Source organism: Papio anubis, chromosome 6, assembly GCF_008728515.1.
Source record: "Papio anubis isolate 15944 chromosome 6, Panubis1.0, whole genome shotgun sequence".
Taxonomy (NCBI): Eukaryota; Metazoa; Chordata; class Mammalia; order Primates; family Cercopithecidae; genus Papio; species Papio anubis.
The window spans coordinates 113,137,917-113,156,702 of NC_044981.1; the positions used below are offsets into that span (position 1 = coordinate 113,137,917).

Below are 18,786 nucleotides of genomic sequence, written 5' to 3' on the forward strand. Positions count from 1 at the left end.
GCCTGGGCAACATGGTGAAATCCCCATCTCTACAAAAAATACACACACACACACAAGTTAGCCAGGCGTGGTGGTGTGCACCTATGGTCTCAGCTACTTGGGAGGATCACTTGAGCCCAGGAGGTAGAGGCTGCAGTGAGCCCAGATGGTGTCACTGCGCTCTAGCCTGGGCGATGGAGCCAGATGGCGTCTCCAAAAATTTTTTTTTTTTTTTTTACATCGGAGCTCCTTGCTTTTGTTTTACCACATGGAGGCATTTGTGCTGAGCCCTAGTGGATGAGAAGGATTTCAGTGGGCTGAGGTGAGAAGGGAGGGAACTCAAGATGGTGAGAATGTCAAGCAAAGATGGAGAAATAGAGAAATGTAGTATGATAGGCAGAGTCAAGGATTTGCTGTCAGGAGAGCTAGATTTACATTTCTATACTGCTGGCCATCAAAGCGACCTTGACAAGTTCTTTAACTTTCAGAGCCACAGTTTCATCCTCTGTGAAAGGTGAGAAATACTTCACAGGCATGTTGTTAAGATTCAGTGAAAAAAAATGCGTGTGCAAACATTTTCTACACTGGCTATTATTGTTACTACTTTTTTTTTTCTTTCTTAACTGATAAAGCAAATTACTAGTTTTAGAGTTACTTGGAATAGTTTCTCTCTGTGGTTATGATATTATGACATTAACTGAGTTCATATTTCAGTTAAATTGTTTTCTTTCTTCTTTTTTTTGAGATGGAGTTTTGCTCTGTCCAGGCTGGAGTGCAATGGTGTAATCTCGGCTCACTGCAACCTCCGCCTCCTGGGTTCAAGTGATTCTCCTGCCTCAGCCTCCCTAGTAGCTGGGATTACAGGCACCTGCCACCATGCCTGGCTAATTTTTGTATTTTTAGTGGAGACGGAGTTTCACCAAGTTGGCCAGGCTAGTCTCGAACTCCTGACCTTGTGATCCGCCCGCCTCATCTTCCCAGAGTGCTAGGATTACAGGTGTGAGCCACCACACCCGGCCTTGCTGCTTTTTTTTTTTTTTTTTAATGTTTAAGGGTTGCTTTAACAATTTTTTGTTTTGTAGTTTTAAAAACTGTTTCCAAAGTGAAATCTACAAAATGGTACATTTAGAGAACCTAGCTTCCATTCTTGTTCCCTCCGCTTTTCCTTCTTCCCTCTGTGGGTAACTATTTTATGTGTTTATGGGTTATTGATTTAAAAAAATTTAGCAAGTAAATATTTGATATATGTACTTAGCTCTTTGCTATAATCCAGCAGAAATAGAATTTCTTCTTTCTATAGCCTTTTAGCTGTTTAAAGATTGCCATCATTCATGGCTCATCCCATTTTTAGGCCATGCTTTTGTTGGTTCCTGCAAATATTTCTCACATGAATCAGTGGTGATAATAAAAGTAGTAGTAGGCTAGGTGCAGTGGCTTATGCTTGTAATCCCAGCATGTTGGGAGGCTGAGGGAGGAGAATCACTTGATCCCAGAGTTCAAGACCAGCCTGGGCAACATAGGAGGCCCTGTCTTTAAAAAAAAATTTAAATAAAAGAAAAAGAAAAAGTAGTAGTAGTTAACATTTTTGGGTCCTTACAATGTGAGGTGGGTTCTTTTATCCCCCTTTCACACAACAAAGTGAGAACAAAAAATTGTTACTTGCCCATAGTTTTACACAGCTAGTAAGTAGTGGAACCACAGTTTAATTTCATACTTGGACTCCTAACTACTCTTGTTCCTCTTCTTATCTGGGGTATATTCTCGTCAGTTTTCTTTCCTAAACTCTAATGTTATTTTAATAAAATTTGTCCCATAGTATAATATTCCAATGTGATCTAATAGGAACACACCTCCTCCTTCTTAAATATCTATACTCTATTACTTTAGTCTAAGGTCACATCAGTCTTCTTTACTGGTGGCTGCATCACATTCCTGTGAATGTTTAGCATGCTTTCCACTAAAAACTCCGAATTCTTTCCCCCTCCGTGTGCTGCTTTCAGCTCCAGCTTTTCATCCTGCACTTGTACGTGGAACTGTCAATGAATTTAAACCGGAGATAAATAAACATTGGTGTGTTTGAGATAATCAGAGGGCTACAAAAAATCAGACTGGTTGTGTTTTTTTGTGTGAATCTTTTTGATTCTGCTCTTTGATTACTTGAAACCTTACAGCAGCAAATATCCTTTTCATTTTGCTTGAAGTAAAAGCATCAAGATTTTGGGGGAATGCTGTGAGTATTTTTTAAAAGATTTTAAGACAATTTTAAGTTTTAATTTTAAGGCAATATTAACTATAAAATTATTAAATTCTGAATAATGATCTCCTAACTTCTCCCCTTAAAGTATATTAAATTTTAAAAAATTGTATACTTTGATTTAATAATATAGCTACATTAATTTTCTCCTTTCTAATAAAACTCAGCATCAGTATTTAAGATTTTAATGGCCCCTGATTTTTTATTATTTTGATTGTTTTCCTTTTTATTTTTAAAAATTCATTAAAGAGAATTTTCAGTACTAGACAAATTTCAGCTATAGTTCATATTTTCCTGTTGGTGTTTTGCTTGGTGAGTCTGGTTTCCCAAGAGTATTTTAACTTATTTCTTCAAATTCTTTGTTTTTTATTGAGTAGCTAGCTTTACTAATCAGTTCGAAAACGTTTAATTTTCCACCTCATGTCTTAATTCCAGAGATGGTTTTTGTGTTGTTGAGGTTTGGGTTTTACTGAGGTTACAGGAAATGAGTGTTCAACTGGGGGTTGCCTTGCTGAGAAGTATTCATGCTGGTTGTCAGTTTTCCACTGGGGTTTTCATAATGTTTGTATTCTTGACTGTACTTTTGCTGTCATTTTCGTGATTTAATGTTATCTTGGCGACTAAGATTTAACCAGATCTTTGATTTAGTCCCAGAGACCTGAGCAAGGATAGCTTTTAATTAGATTAGACTTTTTTTGATTGCTTATATCAAGTCATTTGCTAGGTTAAGTTAATTGCTTTAAATTGGCCATTTTGTGTTCTTCATTTTTTTTCTTTCTTTTTTTTGCCACATGGTAGTTTAATCATCTTGTCTTATGTTTTAAATGTATAAATAATATAATTTTTAAAAGTTCATACTCGGAAGGACTTAGAGCTTATCTAATTCATTTAGATATGAAGATACTGATCCCACAGGACCTTAGGCCTTTGTAGTGGGAGAACTAGAATTTTAACATTTAATTGGTTCAGTCAGGTATAATGGATTTTTTCAGGAAATAATGGATTTTTTCCCCATTATTCTATACCACTCCCCCATTTTTAAATTTTGGATGTCAAGTTAAATTATCTCCAACCTGTGCAGAACTCTTGAGTCTCAGTTTCCCTATTTCTAGAATGAGGATATTGCACTCCTAAAGCTCTTAGCACTGTTAGCGTGTTCTTAGAGGATCTGCTCTTACATGGCTTCATTCAGCCACTTTAACTTTTCCCCTTCATACAGGGCTCAGTTTTCTTTGTTTTCCAGTTTTCACTTACACTACTTTCATTAGCCTTCTTGCAGCCAATTCAGACCCAAGCTAACTTACCCTTTGAGGCTCATCTGAAATCCTAACTTCTCCATGAAACCTTCTCTAATTATTCTAACCTTAGGAGTACTTGTTTGACACATCTCCTAAATGTCAAAGACTGTTTGAACCCAAATCTACCTGACTTCAAAGCTTGGGTAGCTTTGAAAACTACTCCCAAGTAGGAGTGATTTTAAAGTTTCAGTCCAATTCAGATATTCAGCTTCCTCAATTTTTTGAAAGAACTAAGTGCTACATAATCTTTTATCTTTTCTATTTTAAATACTCAAAGCACTTAAGTGTCGTGCCCATTTGTATAATAACATACTAAGGATTTTATGAAGTTATACATCAGCCAGCAGTCTCAGCATTTTAAAAGTTTGTCTCAACAAATACAGAAATACGTACAAGATGTACAGATATAATAGTATATGGATATTTCTATTTTGGATGTGTTATAGGAAGCACAAAAATTCTTTTATCTAGGAATGCCATATTTTACTAGAAAATAGATGGTAAAGGGCTAAACCAAAATGCCTACTCATTTTTTCTACCTCAGGGACTCTTATAATATGACAAGAACTATTGGGATTGTGTGGAAAATCACAAATCAGTTTATAATATTGTATTCCACAAACACTGATTATTACTATAACAATCATGTTACATCTGTTTTCACACACTGTCAAACTCAAGGTGTACAGTATCTAGACAGTATATGGAATAACATAATTTGCTTAAAACCCAGTCCTTAACCATTGGTATTCATCACTCTGGATTGTAAGCCTTGACATTTATGTCTGCTACAGTAGTATCTGGTGATAGAGTTGAGACCCTTGGGAGTTTAGTCCTTAGATTTTGCCTTTCCTTTGGGCAATCTTAAGAAAGGTTTTTTTTTGTTTTGTTTTTTATTTTTTTTTTGAAAGGGCGTTTCACTCTTGTTGCCCAGGCTGGAGTGCAGTGGTGTGATCTTGGCTCACTGCAACCTCTGCCTCCCAGGTTCAAGCGATTCTCCTGCCTCAGCCTCCCGAGTAGCTGGGATTACAGGCGCCTGCCACCACACTCAGCTAATTTTTTGTATTTTTAGTAGAGACGGGGTTTCACCAGGTTGACCAGGCTGGTCTTGAACTCCTGACCTCAAGTGATCCACCTGCCTTGGCCTTCCAAAGTACTGGGATTACAGGCATGAGCCACCACACCCAGCCAATCTTAAGAAAGTTAAATTTTACAAAGTATCTCTTGAAAGAGCATTGGTTGTGGTCTAAGAGAAGAATTAAATGTAGCACTTTTATTATCTTTGGGGCATAGGATTCTACTAGTGTTTAAAAACTCATTTTAAAGAAATATAATAATTTTAATATAAGCCTAGTCAGCTGGGTGAAGTGGCTCATGCCTGTAATCCCAGTACTTTGGGAGGCCGAGGTAGGAGGGGATCACTTGAACCCAGGAGTTTGAGACCACCCTGGGCAACATGATGAAACCCTGTCTCTACAAAAAAATTGCAAAAATTAGCCAGGGGTGATGGCATATGCCTGTGGTCTCAGCTACTTGGGAGGCTGAGGTGGGAAGGATCGGTTGAGCCTGGGAAGTTGACGTTACAGTGAGCCGTGATTGTGCCACTGCATTCCTGCCTGGGAGACAGAGCAAGACCTTGTCTCAAAAAACATTCTCCTCTCTAGCTTCTGTGTTTCTAAACATGGAAGATGTATTTGAACATGTAGAGAGGAGCTGTTATAAAATAAAACACTTTAAAAATTAATTGCTCAGACCCAAGTATACATTATCCATTTTCTTTTTTCGAGATGGAGTTTCGCTCTTGTTGCCCAGGCTGGAGTGCAGTGGGGCAATCTTGGCTCACTGCAACCTCCGCTTCCCAGGTTCAAGTAATTCTCCCACCTCAGCCTCCCGAGTAGCTGGGATTACAGGCGTGTGTCCCCACCCCTGGCTAATTCTGTACTTTTAGTAGAGTTTCTCCATGTTGGTCAGGCTGGTCTTGAACTCCTGACCTCAAGTGATCTAACCACCTCAGCCTCCTAAAGTGCTGGGATTACAGACGTGAGCCACCGCACCCAGCCTCCATTTTCTTGTTTAAGACTTACTGACTTGTCTAAGATCTCTTCCTGCTAAGTTATTTCAATGATATCTTCTTATAGGATTCTTGCGGGAATTTTAGTAGTTTCATTGCAGGTTAATAATGGGACCACATTTTGGGGGAGTGAAGTGTGGGGAGGTGGGAATAAGACTATACATAATCAGATTTTTTTATATTGCAGGATTGCTCTAAAGACATGTTCTGATTTCAGTTGAGCTATTTCCGTTCCATATTTTTGGATCTGATCCTTCATTTCAGCCAAAATAGTAGATACAAACCAATGACATTGTTAAGAAAAATGGTTAAACCTTTTTCTGAATTATTTCATTGCTTTGTAATTTACAAGATTCTTGACATTAGGGGTAGTTTTCACATTTAAGCTGTTATAACAGCTTGCAAATGGTAGACTTTTCTAAGTTTTATTAATTGAAAATGCCCACAAAATGAGTATTGTACTGATTCACTTGTAATTCCCCCTTCCTTTGACAGGATATCTATAGAGAAATGGGGTTTGGTCACTATGAAGAAGAAGAAAGCTGTTGGGAGAAACAGAAGAGTGAAAAGAGAGACCGAACTCAGAACCGAAGTCGCAGCCGATCTCGAGAGAGGGATGGCCATTACAGTAATAGTCACAAGTCAAAATACCAAACAGATTTTTATGAAAGAGAAAGGAGTAAAAAGAGAGACCGAAGCAGAAGTCCAAAGAAATCCAAAGATAAAGAAAAATCTAAGTACAGATGAAAGATGAAGAGGCAGAATTGAGTGGCTAACACATTTACTCTTGTCTAACTTAAGAGTGCCAGGAAAGCAGATGCTTAGATTTTGTGTCAAAGCTTGTTATTTTTTTCATGTTAGGATTGTGGCCCTTTAGATTAATACTGATTATATAGGGCACTGAAAGATAAAGAATTGAACATTTTCTTTGTATACTTTTTTACAGTAATTTTATTGTTATACATAAATGGTAGTCTTCATTTTTGAAGTCTTTTACATTTTCACTCTTTTTTTAATGAAGTATTTCATACTACAAAAACACATAAACATATATATATAAAGTAAAGGGATAATAAATGTAAATATCTGTGTACTCATCAGCCAGCTTAAGATACAGAATATTGCCTACATTTTAGAAGTCCCTTAAGGCCCTCTCCCTCTCAAATAATTATTTGGAATTTAGTGTTTGTCATTTGCCTATTATAGTTTTACAACATACATATGTATTGGTAAGCAAAATGTTAATTTTGTATGTTTCTGAATTTTATATAAATGGCAAAATGTTTGTTTACTTCTGTGACTTTCTTTCATTTTTATTGCTATATAGTATTATATGAATATACCACAACTTACTCATTCTTCTCTTGATGGACATTTGAGTTTTATTTTTGTTTTTGCTGTTGAAACAATGCTGCTGTGGACATTGTATCTAGGAGTTATATTGCTTGATATATTGATAAAATAATGATAAATTTGTATTCTGAAGTGGCTGTACTAGTTTATACCCCTCTTGGCACTGTGAGTTACCTTTGTTTCATAGCATCTTTAACACTTGTTAAGTTCACACTAAAAAGTTTGCCAGCCTATTGGATGTTAAGTGGTATCTACCTGTGATTTCCAGCAAGATTACTGGTATCTCTGTTCTTCCATGCGTAAGATGTCATTTTTTTCCTGGCTGCTTTTAAGGTTTTCTCTCTATCACTGATTGTAAGAAGTTTGATTATGATGTGCTTGCTATATTATTTTTTTTTTTTTCATGTTTCTTCTGCTGCAGCTATTTTACCTGTGGGTTTATGGTTTTCATAGAATTTGGAAATTTGGGGACATTGTTTCTTCTATTACGTTTTTCGTCTCTCTGCTCCTCTCCTGGGGCTCCAATGACTTCAATGTACGTTAGGCCCCTCAACATTGTCTCCCAGTGTGCTCATTCTCTGTTCAGCTTTTTAAAAAGCCTTTTTCTTTCTGTGTTTCATGTTGAGTAGTTTCTGCTGCTGTGTCCTCATTGTTTATTAATCTTTCCATCTAAAGTATCTAATTTCCTTTTAATTGTATCCAGGTATTTTTCAGCTCCGACATATTTTTAGTCTTTAGAAGTTCTATCTGGGTCTTTGTCTCCCATGTGTCTCCTTCACATGCTCATGCCTTCCTCTATTTTTATTTTTATTTTTTTAACACCTGGAGTGTATTGATAATAGCTTTTTCAGTGTACTTGCTCATTCTGTCATCTGCATCATTTCTCGTCTATTTCTACTGATTGATTCCCACCCTGCCCCAACCCTCACCCTGCCCATATTGGATTGTAACTTCCTTCATTGCATGCCTGGTAATTTCTGTTTTTAGCATTGGGTGCTGGAGTTCTTTTATTTAAGTATCTTGAACTCTGTTTGGGGACATAAAGTTACTTGGAAACAATCCGATCATTTTATAGTTTGCATTTAAGCTTAATGAGACAGGACTGGGACAGCCTGTAGTTTAGGGCTAATTTGACCCACTACGAAGGTAATACTGTTCTGAATAATATTCCTGGTTACATGGTTTCTCCATTCTGCCTGTTGGGAACTTGAACTTTTCTGAGCCCTATTGAGCTCCCAGTTGCATCTCCTGTTCCTTACCTCACATGCATACACTGCTTGGTGTTTAGCTGAAGACTCGAAGGAAACCCAATATTCTGCCCTGCAAATCTTACCTTGGCTCCCCTAAATTCTCTACCCAGGGAGGTTCCCTTCCCTAGCCTTACTGCTACAGCCTAGAAACCCCATGTAGAAGCTTGTGCAATTATAGGGCTTTCTTTGTTTTCCATCTCTCAGGAGTCACTGTCCTGCACTGGCTGTTGTCCAACATCTGAAAAACTTCCTTGTATACATTTTATATAGGTTTTTAGTTTAAGGCAGAGAAGGTAACTCATGCCTCTGTTACTGCATTTTGACTAGAGTGGAAGTTAACTTTGTATTTCCTAAATGTTAATGAGGCTGAGCATCTTTTCCCATGTTGTTTATTCATTCCTGATTGCTCTCTGTGAAAAGCTTGTTTCATGTCTTTTGCCCATTTATATAGTAGATTATTGTCGTTTTATATTTAATAGATTGTGGATACTAAGATACTAGGGAGTGCTTTCTCTCTCTCCCTCTGTCTGTTGTCTTGGAAGAAAAGAAAAAGATTTAAATGAATCTGTTCCTTAAAAGCTGGATAGAGCTTGCCTATAAAATTGTCTGAACTTTGCATTTTTTGTGTGAGAAAATTTCTTAACTATTGATTAGATTTCAAAAATTATAGAATTATTAGCCTTTCTGTTTATTTAATGTTAGTCATTTTTATTACATTTTTCTGGGAATTTGTTTTCATTGAAGTTTTTATTTTTTGATAGCATTGTGCATAGTTTAGCTGGTAGATTTTTACTATCTTTTTGCTTTGTTGATGAATGTCCTTATGTTTTAGTGTGTCTCATAAACAGCATATAGCTAGATGATGATGATTATTATTATTTTGAGACAGAGTCTCACTCTGTCGCCCAGGCTGGAGTGTGGTGGTGCATACAACCTCCACCTCCCGGGTTCAAGCGATTCTCCTGCCTTAGCCTCCTGAGTAGCTGGGACTATAGGTGCGCGCCACCAGGCCCAGCTAATTTTTTTTTTTTTTTTTTTAAAACAGGGTTTTCGCCATATTGGCCAGGCTGGTCTCAAACTCCTGACCTTGTAATCTGCCCACCTCAGCCTCCCAAAGTGCTGGAATTACAGGCATGAACCACTGCACCCGGCCAATTATTTTTTAATCTAATCTGAACTTTAACTGATTAGTGCATTTTTATTTGTACTGATGTATTTGGATTTATTCCTTCCCACCTTATTTTGTGCTTTTTATGTTTTTTTCTTCCACTTTTTTTTTTTGTTTGTTTGGAATAAAAAATGGTTTTTAATTCCACCCTCACCCCTCTCCCTGTCTTCCTTGTTTTGGGGAATTGCCTTGGAATATTACATCCGTTCTTAAAAGTGTAATCTTTATCTTCCACTCTAATTGAGAGTCTTGGAACTCTCTAAGCCACCCCTGTTGCAACTTTCATGTTAAAATCATCAGTATTTTAGTTATAGCTTGTGATTTTTAACCTTAAAATTAGACCTTGAGCTGGACTCAGTGGTACACACCTGTAGTTCTGGCTGCTGAATGGCTGAGGCCGGAGGAGCCCTTGAGGCCGAGAGTTAGAGGCTGCAGTGCACTGCAATTGTGCCTGTGACTAGCCACTGCACTCCAGCCTGGGCAACACAGTGAGACACCGTCTGTTAGAAAAAAAAATTAGACCTTGTGATTCTTACTGTTTTTGTAGATTACTGTTGGTTTAGATTTACTTTATATGTTAGAAGTGTGTCTTTACTCATTATTATTTACTTTACTCATATTCTCGCATCTCGGACCTTTCACCTAGAATAATTTTCCTTCTTTCTGAAGCATATCCTTTGATGTTCCTCCAGTGACATCTGTTAATGGCAAACTCATAGTTTACATTTATCAAAAATATTTTCAATTCATTCTGTACAGTTGATTTTATATGTACATAATTCTGAGTTGTTTTTTTTTTCTTTTTTTTCCAGTACTTTGAAGAATTAGTCTACTGTCTTTTTACTTTTGTTACTACCGGGGAGAAATCTTTTGTCATTCCAAATGTCATTCTTTTGGATATAATGTGACTGTTCTTTATGATTGCTTTTCTGCTGTGGTTAATTAAACTTTCAATTTTGAAATCAGTTGTAGATTGGCATGCAATCATAAGAAATAATACAGAGAGAATCTGTGTACCCTTTGCCTAGTTTCTCCCAGTGATACCATCTTGTAAGATTCTAGTATAGTATCACAACCTAGATGCTGACATGGACACAGTGGAGATACAGAAAATTTCCATCACTACACAGACCCCTCTTGCTATCCTTTTGTAGCCACATCTACTTCCCTGCCACTTCTGTTTTCTCCTTCACCTCTGTCAACCACTGATCTGTTCGCCATTCCTATAATTATGTCATTTCAAGTATTTTATATAAGTGGAATTCTGTATTATGTAGCCTTTTGGGGAGCCATTCATAATCCGGAAATACATAATCCCAAATGCCATGATCATGAAGGTTGAAACCCTGATAATCATAATCCCAAATATGTAATTCTGGAAAGAATAATTTTAAAAGCTTTTAAAAGATATTTATTTACATTTTGTTTGTTTGTTTTGAGATGGTCTCTCACTCCGTTGCCCAGGCTGCAGTGCAGTGGCACAGTCTCAGCTCACTGCAACCTCTGCCTTCCGGGTTCCAGTGTTTCTCCTGCCACAGCCTTCCATGTAGCTGGAACTACAGGTGTGCACCACCGCACCCAGCTGATTTTTGTATTTTTAGTAGAGATGGGGTTTCACCATATTGGCCAGGCTGGTCTCAAACCCCTGACTTTGGGTTATTTCTTTTTTTTTTTTTGAGACGGAGTCTCGCTCTGTCGCCCAGGCTGGAGTGCTGTGGCCGGATCTCAGCTCACTGCAAGCTCCGCCTCCCGGGTTCCCGCCATTCTCCTGCCTCAGCCTCCCGAGTAGCTGGGACTACAGGCGCCCACCACCTCGCCCGGCTAGTTTTTTGTATTTTTTTTTAGTAGAGACGGGGTTTCACCGTGTTAGCCAGGATGGTCTCGATCTCCTGACCTCGTGATCCGCCCGTCTCGGCCTCCCAAAGTGCTGGGATTACAGGCTTGAGCCACCGCGCCCGGCCTCTTTTTTTTTTTTGAGACAGAGTCTCGCTCTGTCGCCCAGGCTGGAGTGCAGTGACGCAATCTGGGCTCACTGCAAGCTCCGCCTCCTGGGTTCACGCCATCCTCCTGCCTTAGCCTCCCGAGTAGCTGGGACTACAGGTGCCCGCCACCACGCCCTGCTAATTTTTTTTTAGTATTTTTAGTAGAGACGGGGTTTCACCGTGTTAGTGAGGATGGTCTTGATCTCCTGACCTTGTGATCCTCCCGCCTCGACTTCCCAAAGTACTGGGATTACAGGCGTGAGCCACCACGCCTAGCTGGTTACTTACATTTTTAAAAGAGGATTTGAGAAATACAAACACAGGCCACTTTACACAATAAAATAGCAATAACATACATATTTTTGCAAGCATAAACAGTTCCCAGTTCTACTAATGACAGTCACATGGATATGACAGTTATGAATGGATGAGTGGTATTTATAAAGAAATAGATCAAAAAGGGAAATGTATCAATGCATAGCCCTATGGTTGGTAATTGTGTGTGCTCAGCTTTGTAACTGCAGTCATTTGAAATACTCTAAGAACAACCAATGTCTTCTACCGGCTTCACTCAGATGCTAATCTCTGGAAACACTTGCACAGACACACTCAAAACTTTAATAAGTTTCTAGGTATTCCTTAATCCAATCAACTTGACACCTAAAATTAAGTCCCAAAGACCACCTCTTAACTTGGCACCCATACATACCTCCTTAAACCGTACTTAATTTCCAAATAAAGACAATGAGAAAGTTGTAGTTCTACCTAACATGATGCCAGTATCCTCTGACTGTGATTTTTGGGATTTTAGACATAATGGATTTTAGATTAGGCATTTTGATCTTTTGGGATTTCACCATTCAGAATTAAGGTGTTCGAGATTGTGTCTTACAGGATTATAAACCAAACCCCTTTTTGGGATTGGGTTAGTTTTGCTCCAGTCAGCCTCATTCTTCAGAGATTCTTCCAGGTTGTTGCTGTATCAATAGTTCACTTTTATTTTGTTTTGTTTTATTTATTTACTTATTTATTTATTTGGGACGGCGCCTCATTTTCTTGCCCAGGCTGGAGTGCAGTGGCGCGATCTCAGCTCACTGCAACCTCTGCCTCCTGGGTTCAAGCAATTCTCCTGCCTCAGCCTCCCAAGTAGCTGGGATTACAAGGGTGCACCACTATGCCTGGCTAATTTTTATATTTTTAGTGGAGATGGGGTTTCGCCATGTTGGCCAGGCTGGTCTCGAACTCCTGACCTCAGGTGATCCACCCGCCTCAGCCTCCCAAAGTGCTAGGATTACAAGTGTGAGCCACTGCGCCTGGCCAATGGTTCACTTTTATTGTTGAGTAGTATTTTATGGTATGAATATGAATATACTATAGTTTGTTTAACCATTCACCCGTTGAAGGACATCTGGGTTGTTTACAGTTTGGGACCATAATGAATAAAGCTGCTGTTAGTTTCTTTGTGAACACAGTCTTCATTTCTTCTGGATAACTGCCCAGTAGTGCAGTTGTTAGGTCATATGATAATTGCGTATTTAAAGAAACTGCTGAACTGTTTTCCAGGGTGAGTCAGACTGCTTTACATTCCCACCAAGAACATATGGGTGATCCACTTTATTCGCATTCTCAGCAACATTTAGTTGTGTCTCTGTGTTTTATTTTAGGCGTTCTGGTAGGTAAATAGTGATAGGTATGTAACTTACTCTGGTTTTAATTTTTATTTTATTGGTAATGTTGTTGAGTATCTTTTCATGTACTCATTTTGCCATCTGCATATCCTGTTAGGTGAAATGTTACTTTGTATCTAATTGGATTTTTAGTTTTTTTATTTTTGAATTTTGAGAGCTCTTAATGTATTCTACATACTAGTTCTTTGTCAGATATGCTGCTTGCAGCTGTTTCCTCCCAATGTATAGCTTGTCTTTCTTTTTCTTTTTTAAGACAGTCTTGTTCTGTCACTCAGGCTGGAGTACAGTGGTATGGTCACAGTTCACTGCAACCTCAACCTCCAGGGCTCAAGCAATCCTCCCACCTCAGCCTTTTAGTGGCTGGGAATACAAGTGCCTGCCACCACACCCAGCTACTTTTTTTTTTTTTTAAATTATTAGTGGAGACAAGGTCCCTATGTTGCCCAGGCTGGTCTCAAACTCCTGGTCTCAAGCAATTCTCCCTCGTTGGCCTTCCAAAATGCTGGGATTACAGGTACGAGCCACCATGCCTAGCCTCCAACGTATGGCCTATCTTTTAATCTTCTTAACAGAGTTTTGTAGAGTACAAGATTTTAATTTTTCTGCAGTTTATCAGTTTTTCCTTTTATGGATTGTGCTTTTGGTGTCAAAAGTAAGAACTCTGCCGAGCACTAGCTTCTGAAAATTTTTCTCATACTTTTAATTTTTTTTCTAAAATTTCTCTAGTTTTACATTAAGTCTGTGATCCACTTTGAGATGTTTTTTTTTTTTTTTTTGCTTATGAACATCCACTTGTACTGGCACTATTTGTTGAAAAAAGGTCTCTGGCTGCTTTTAAGGTTTTCCTTTGTCTTCAGTATTCTAGAATTCCACTATAATGTGTCTAGTTGGGATTTCCTTTATCTTTCTTGTTATATCCTGTGTCTGATGGCTTCATGTTTTTTATTATTCTGGAAACTTCTCTGCCATTTTCTCTTCAAATAGTCTCTCTCCACGTTATATCTATTATTTACTTTTGTAATCTTAGTCAGTTTTATGTAAGGCTTTCTCATTTTGTTCTTTGTATCTTAACTTATGTTTTCCAGATAGTGCATTCTGAATAATTGTTTCAGGTCTATATTCCAGGTCACCTGTTCTTTTTCATATAAGCCCAGTCTCCTATTTAACCCATCCACTGAATTTTTAATTTCAGTATTTTTTTTTAGGAGTTCTGTTTGATTCTTTCTTGAGTTTGCCTGGTTATTTTTGACTTTCTGTTGTTCTTTGCTCATGTATTTCTACTCTGTTTTATTTACATAATTGTATTGTGTTTTTGATAATTCCAGTATCTTAATTTCTTAAGAATTAAAAAAGTTTTTCTGCTGACCCTTGTGCATAGTGGCTTATTTCCTTGTGTGTTTCAGATTTTTTTTTCCCTTAAATTGGGAGGACATACTTTGGGACTCATAAGGTACCTAAAATGAAGATGCCTTTCTCCAGAGAGGATGCATATTTACCTTTCAAAATCCAGGTGATGCAATCACTTGAGGCTACGTTCATTTCTGGCTTGGACTTTCTCTGTGCAAGCATAATGTATTTTTGAACCCTAGACCTTGGTGAAAGTTGACAAAATATCAAGGAAAATGTATCTAGCATTAAGATCTCCCATCTATACCCCCATCATTGCAGAACTGGGTAAAGTGCAGGTGTTTTTTTTTGTTCTTTGTTTTTCGAGATGGAGTCTCGCCCTGTCACCCAGGCTTGAGGGCAGTGGTGCGATCTTGGCTCACTGCAACCTCCGCCTCCACCTCCCAGGTTCAAGTCTCCTGCCTCAGCCTCCCGAGTAGCTGGGACTACAAGTGCCTTCCACCACGCCCGGCTAATTTTTGTATTTTTAGTAGAGATGGGGTTTTACCATATTGGCCAGGCTGGTCTCGAACTTCTGACCTTGTGATCCACCCGCCTCGGCCTCCCAAAGTTCTGGAATTACAGGCGTGAGCTACCGTGTCCAGCCTTAGGTGGTTTTTTTTTCCCCTAGCCCAGTCTTTCTCTGAAGAATTTTTTCTGGGTGAGCTCTTCTATTATAGTCTCCTGGCTTCATGTGAAGATCTTAGGCTCAGCTTCCCAGTTCTCTTCTAGGTCCAAAGCCTCGTCTTTATAAATATCCCTCATCACTGTGACCTGAAGTCCTTAGTCCCTAGCTGTGCAGGCCGGGGCATCCTCGCTAGTGGCCTGCTTACCATTTTGTTAATATATTTGTGAGTCATGAGGAATTTCCCTGTCTTGCAGTCTCATCAATGCATGGAAAAGTATGATTGCTGGCCAGGCGTGGTGGCTCATGCCTGTAAACGCAGCACTTTGGGAGGCTGAGGTGGACAGGTCACCTGAGATCAGGAGCTCAAGACCAGCCTGGCCAATATGGCAAAACCCTGTCTCTACTAAAAATACAAAAAATTAGCTGGGCGTGGTGGTGCATGCCTGCAATCCCAGCTACTTGGGAGGCTGAGTCAGAAGAATTTCTTGAACCCGGGAGGCGGAGGTTGCAGCGAGCCGAGATCACGCCATTGCACTTCAGCCTGGGCAACAAAAGTGAAACTCCATCTCAAAATAAATAAGTAAAGTATAATTGCTGTAATTTATCCAGCATGTGGATGTTGTATGGAGGAGGTGGGAGGGGGTGGTTACAATTCAGAATATCTAGTTCACCATACAGCTAAGAGCAACTGTCTCCCTGCTATTGTACGTAATTCTTAGCCATGAATAGAAAACATTTTAAATACATAAGAAACTATCACTCTGAATATAGAAAAATATGTACTGTTCATACAGAAGATTCTAAAATGTAGTCTGAAAGAATGAATGCCCAAGGGAGAAATGCTGGTTGCAGGTGATGGGGCCGTGACAGGAAATGACCTCCCCACACCTGAAGCTTGAATTCAGTAGATCCAGTGGGAAAAATCAAGGTAGTAAAAATGTTTGAACCTATCATTTCAAGACAAAACTTTCCTTAATTGCAAATGCTGCAATTAGGTATGAGAAACTGGTTTTAACAAAGATGTGTGTACAGAAATGTAGTGTTTATCATGCGTCCTGGATCAGATACAGCGCAGTCTTGGCTTCATGATACTACTACTAATCTACGGTAAAGTGGCCATGTTTCCTATTTCTTCTGTTTTGCTTCTCTAGGTTTTAGGTGAACTCTTAAAACCAGTCTCCATTTATATATTCTACTGGCTTTTGCTAACCTGTCCCTGCCAACCCCTCCCACAAAGACAGATTGAGTGAGCTCTTGGTAGTCAGATTTTTTTTATGTTAAAAAGCTGTTTGGGGCTGGGTATGGTGGCTCACCTGTGATCCCAGCACTTTGGGAGGCCGAGGCAGGCGGATCACCTGAGGTCAGGAGTTCGAGACCAACCTGGCCAACATGGTGAACCTCTGTCTCTACTAAAAATACAAAAATTAGCAGGGAATGGTGGCAGGCACCTGTAATCCCAGCTACTCGAGAGGCTGAGGCAGGAGAATTGCTTGAACCCGGGAGGTGGAGGTTGCAGTGAGCAGAGATCGTGCCAGCACTCCGGCCTGGATGCCAAGTGGAAATGCATCTCAAAAATAAAAAATTAAAAATTAAAAAAACACCAAAACTATTTGGAGCCTAAAATTTCTCAGTTATTACAACCTCACTGTAAGGTTTCAGCTTAATCTTTCTTACCGGTTGAATTTTCAAAGATTTTGATTAGAACTATTAAAGGCTAAATAAAAGAAAGTTTAAATACACTCAGCAATCATACTTTTACAAGTGTCTTTTAATAAATTGGTTGCTTTTTAGTTACTGAAAAATATATATCATCTTTGTTTTCCACTCATCATAAAAACATTTAATCTTAAGTGACATTTCTTACCCATCTAGACTGAGTCACAAAGAATGCATAATAGATAGTAAAATCGAAATCACAGGAACCTTACCTTTCAGTGGCTGTTGCTATGAAACCATGTTTTGATGGGAAATTTGAGAGAACCCTGGGCTTCCTGTTATTAAATGACAGAATGTGGAGATCCCCTTCATTTTCAAAATTTTTTTTTTTTTTTTTTTTTTTTCATGACAGAGTCTCGCTCTTGCCACCCAGGCTGGAGTGCAATGGTGTGATCTTGGCTCACCACAACCTCCGCCTCCCAGGTTCAAGTGATTCTCCTGCCTCAGCCTCCCAAGTAGCTTGGATTACAGGCACCTGCCATCATGCCCTGCTAATTTTTGTTATTTTCAGTAGAGATGGGGTTTCACCATGTTGGCCAGGCTGGTCTTGAACTCCTGACCTCAAGTGATCCACCAGCCTCAACCTCCCAAAGTGCTGGGATTATAGGCATGAGCCACCATGCCCAGCCCAAAACTCTTTTTAAAGCAAGTCATTTTAATTACTCTTCTGCTAATGGGAAAATCTATGGTCTTACCCGATTTTACCCACACTTGACTACTAATTAGGCTTAATTTTGCTAGGGGCACTGTCAAGAGTTGACAATTTTATGTTTTTGCCTCCTCTGCTATTCCTTGTTCATTGAATGGGCAGATGGGCAGGGTTTTTGAGTGACATTTTTATGGACAATTAAAAAGTTGTATTGGCCAGACACGGTGGCTCACACTTATAATCTCAGCACTCTGGGAGGCTGAGGCACTGATCCACCTCAAGTGGATCACTTGAGGTCAGGAGTTTGAGATGAGCCTGGCCAACATGGTGAAACCTCATTTTTACTACAAAAATTAGTCAGGTGTGGTGGTGCATGCCTATAATCCCAGCTAATTGGGAGGCTGAGGCAGGAGAATCACTTGAACCCAGGAGGCGGAGGCAGCAGTGAGCTGAGATTGCGTCATTGCACTCCAGCCCGGGCAATAGCGCAAGATTCAGTCTCAAAAATAAAAAAAAAAGTTGTATTGCTGTTATTTACTTACATGAGTAGAGTACTAGGAAGCTGGACACACAAAGGTTGCAAATACAGTATCATTCTAGCAAGAGAGTTTGTATAAAAAGAGAAGTTAGGCAATGCTTCTTTGCTGCTGTGAATCTAGAACAAGACCAGTGACCTCTGGCTTCTGAAAAAGAGAAAAGTTGTGTTTGCTTGGTTTGGTGGAGAGAGCTGGGGAAACCTGAGTCAGGAACAAAGGCATATGAAGGTGGTAACAAGCCAGGTGCAGAGGGAGAGCAGGGTGGTGTCTGACTACCGCCGAAGCTGGGAAGGCAATGAATGTCAGGAGGGACGAGGAAATCGGGAAGGGGAGAGTCCCAAATGCAAAACTGAGAAGCTTGGATTTGCTTTGCCAGGCCCCCAGAAGAAAGTGGCACTGGGATAGTTGAGAAAGTTACTCTGGGCGTTGTATATAGGACCTTTACCATGGGTTGGCACCACATTCCTCACGTGGCATTGAACATGATTTCATTCAATACTGATTCCACACATCACCCCAAATGCAGACATACATCAAGCAGGCTTCCCAGAGGAGATAATGCACATGCTGAGGACTTCTCTTCTGCTTTTGATATCCAAGTTGGTGCATTGCTAGAACATAGAATGGGCGCAACAACAACAACGTTAAAGTCATACAGTCTTTGTTACCTAATCCCTCATTTGGCATCACAGAAATAATACCAGTATCTTCAGCATGACCAGGGACGGATGTGGTTTTAGTAAAACTGATAAGGTGTAAGCAGGATCAGAATGGAGCCCACAAGGTCAACCGTGGCCTGTGCTGCATTCATGGGCTGACCTGGAAGCA

At 39.4% G+C, this 18,786-nt stretch overlaps 1 protein-coding gene across 3 annotated transcripts in view; it reads left to right on the forward strand.

Annotated features, from left to right (window-relative positions):
* PPIL4 (peptidylprolyl isomerase like 4) overlaps positions 1-8,820 on the forward strand; it is a 42,942-nt gene extending 34,122 nt beyond the window's left edge. For all 3 annotated transcript variants that reach the window (XM_009205906.4, XM_003898063.5, XM_009205907.4), the window contains one exon: positions 6,098-8,820. In XM_009205906.4, the coding sequence (XP_009204170.1) occupies positions 6,098-6,349 (252 nt within the window). In that variant the 3' untranslated portion in view covers positions 6,350-8,820. The remainder of the gene's footprint in view (positions 1-6,097) is intronic.
* The last annotated feature ends 9,966 nt before the right edge of the window (positions 8,821-18,786 follow it).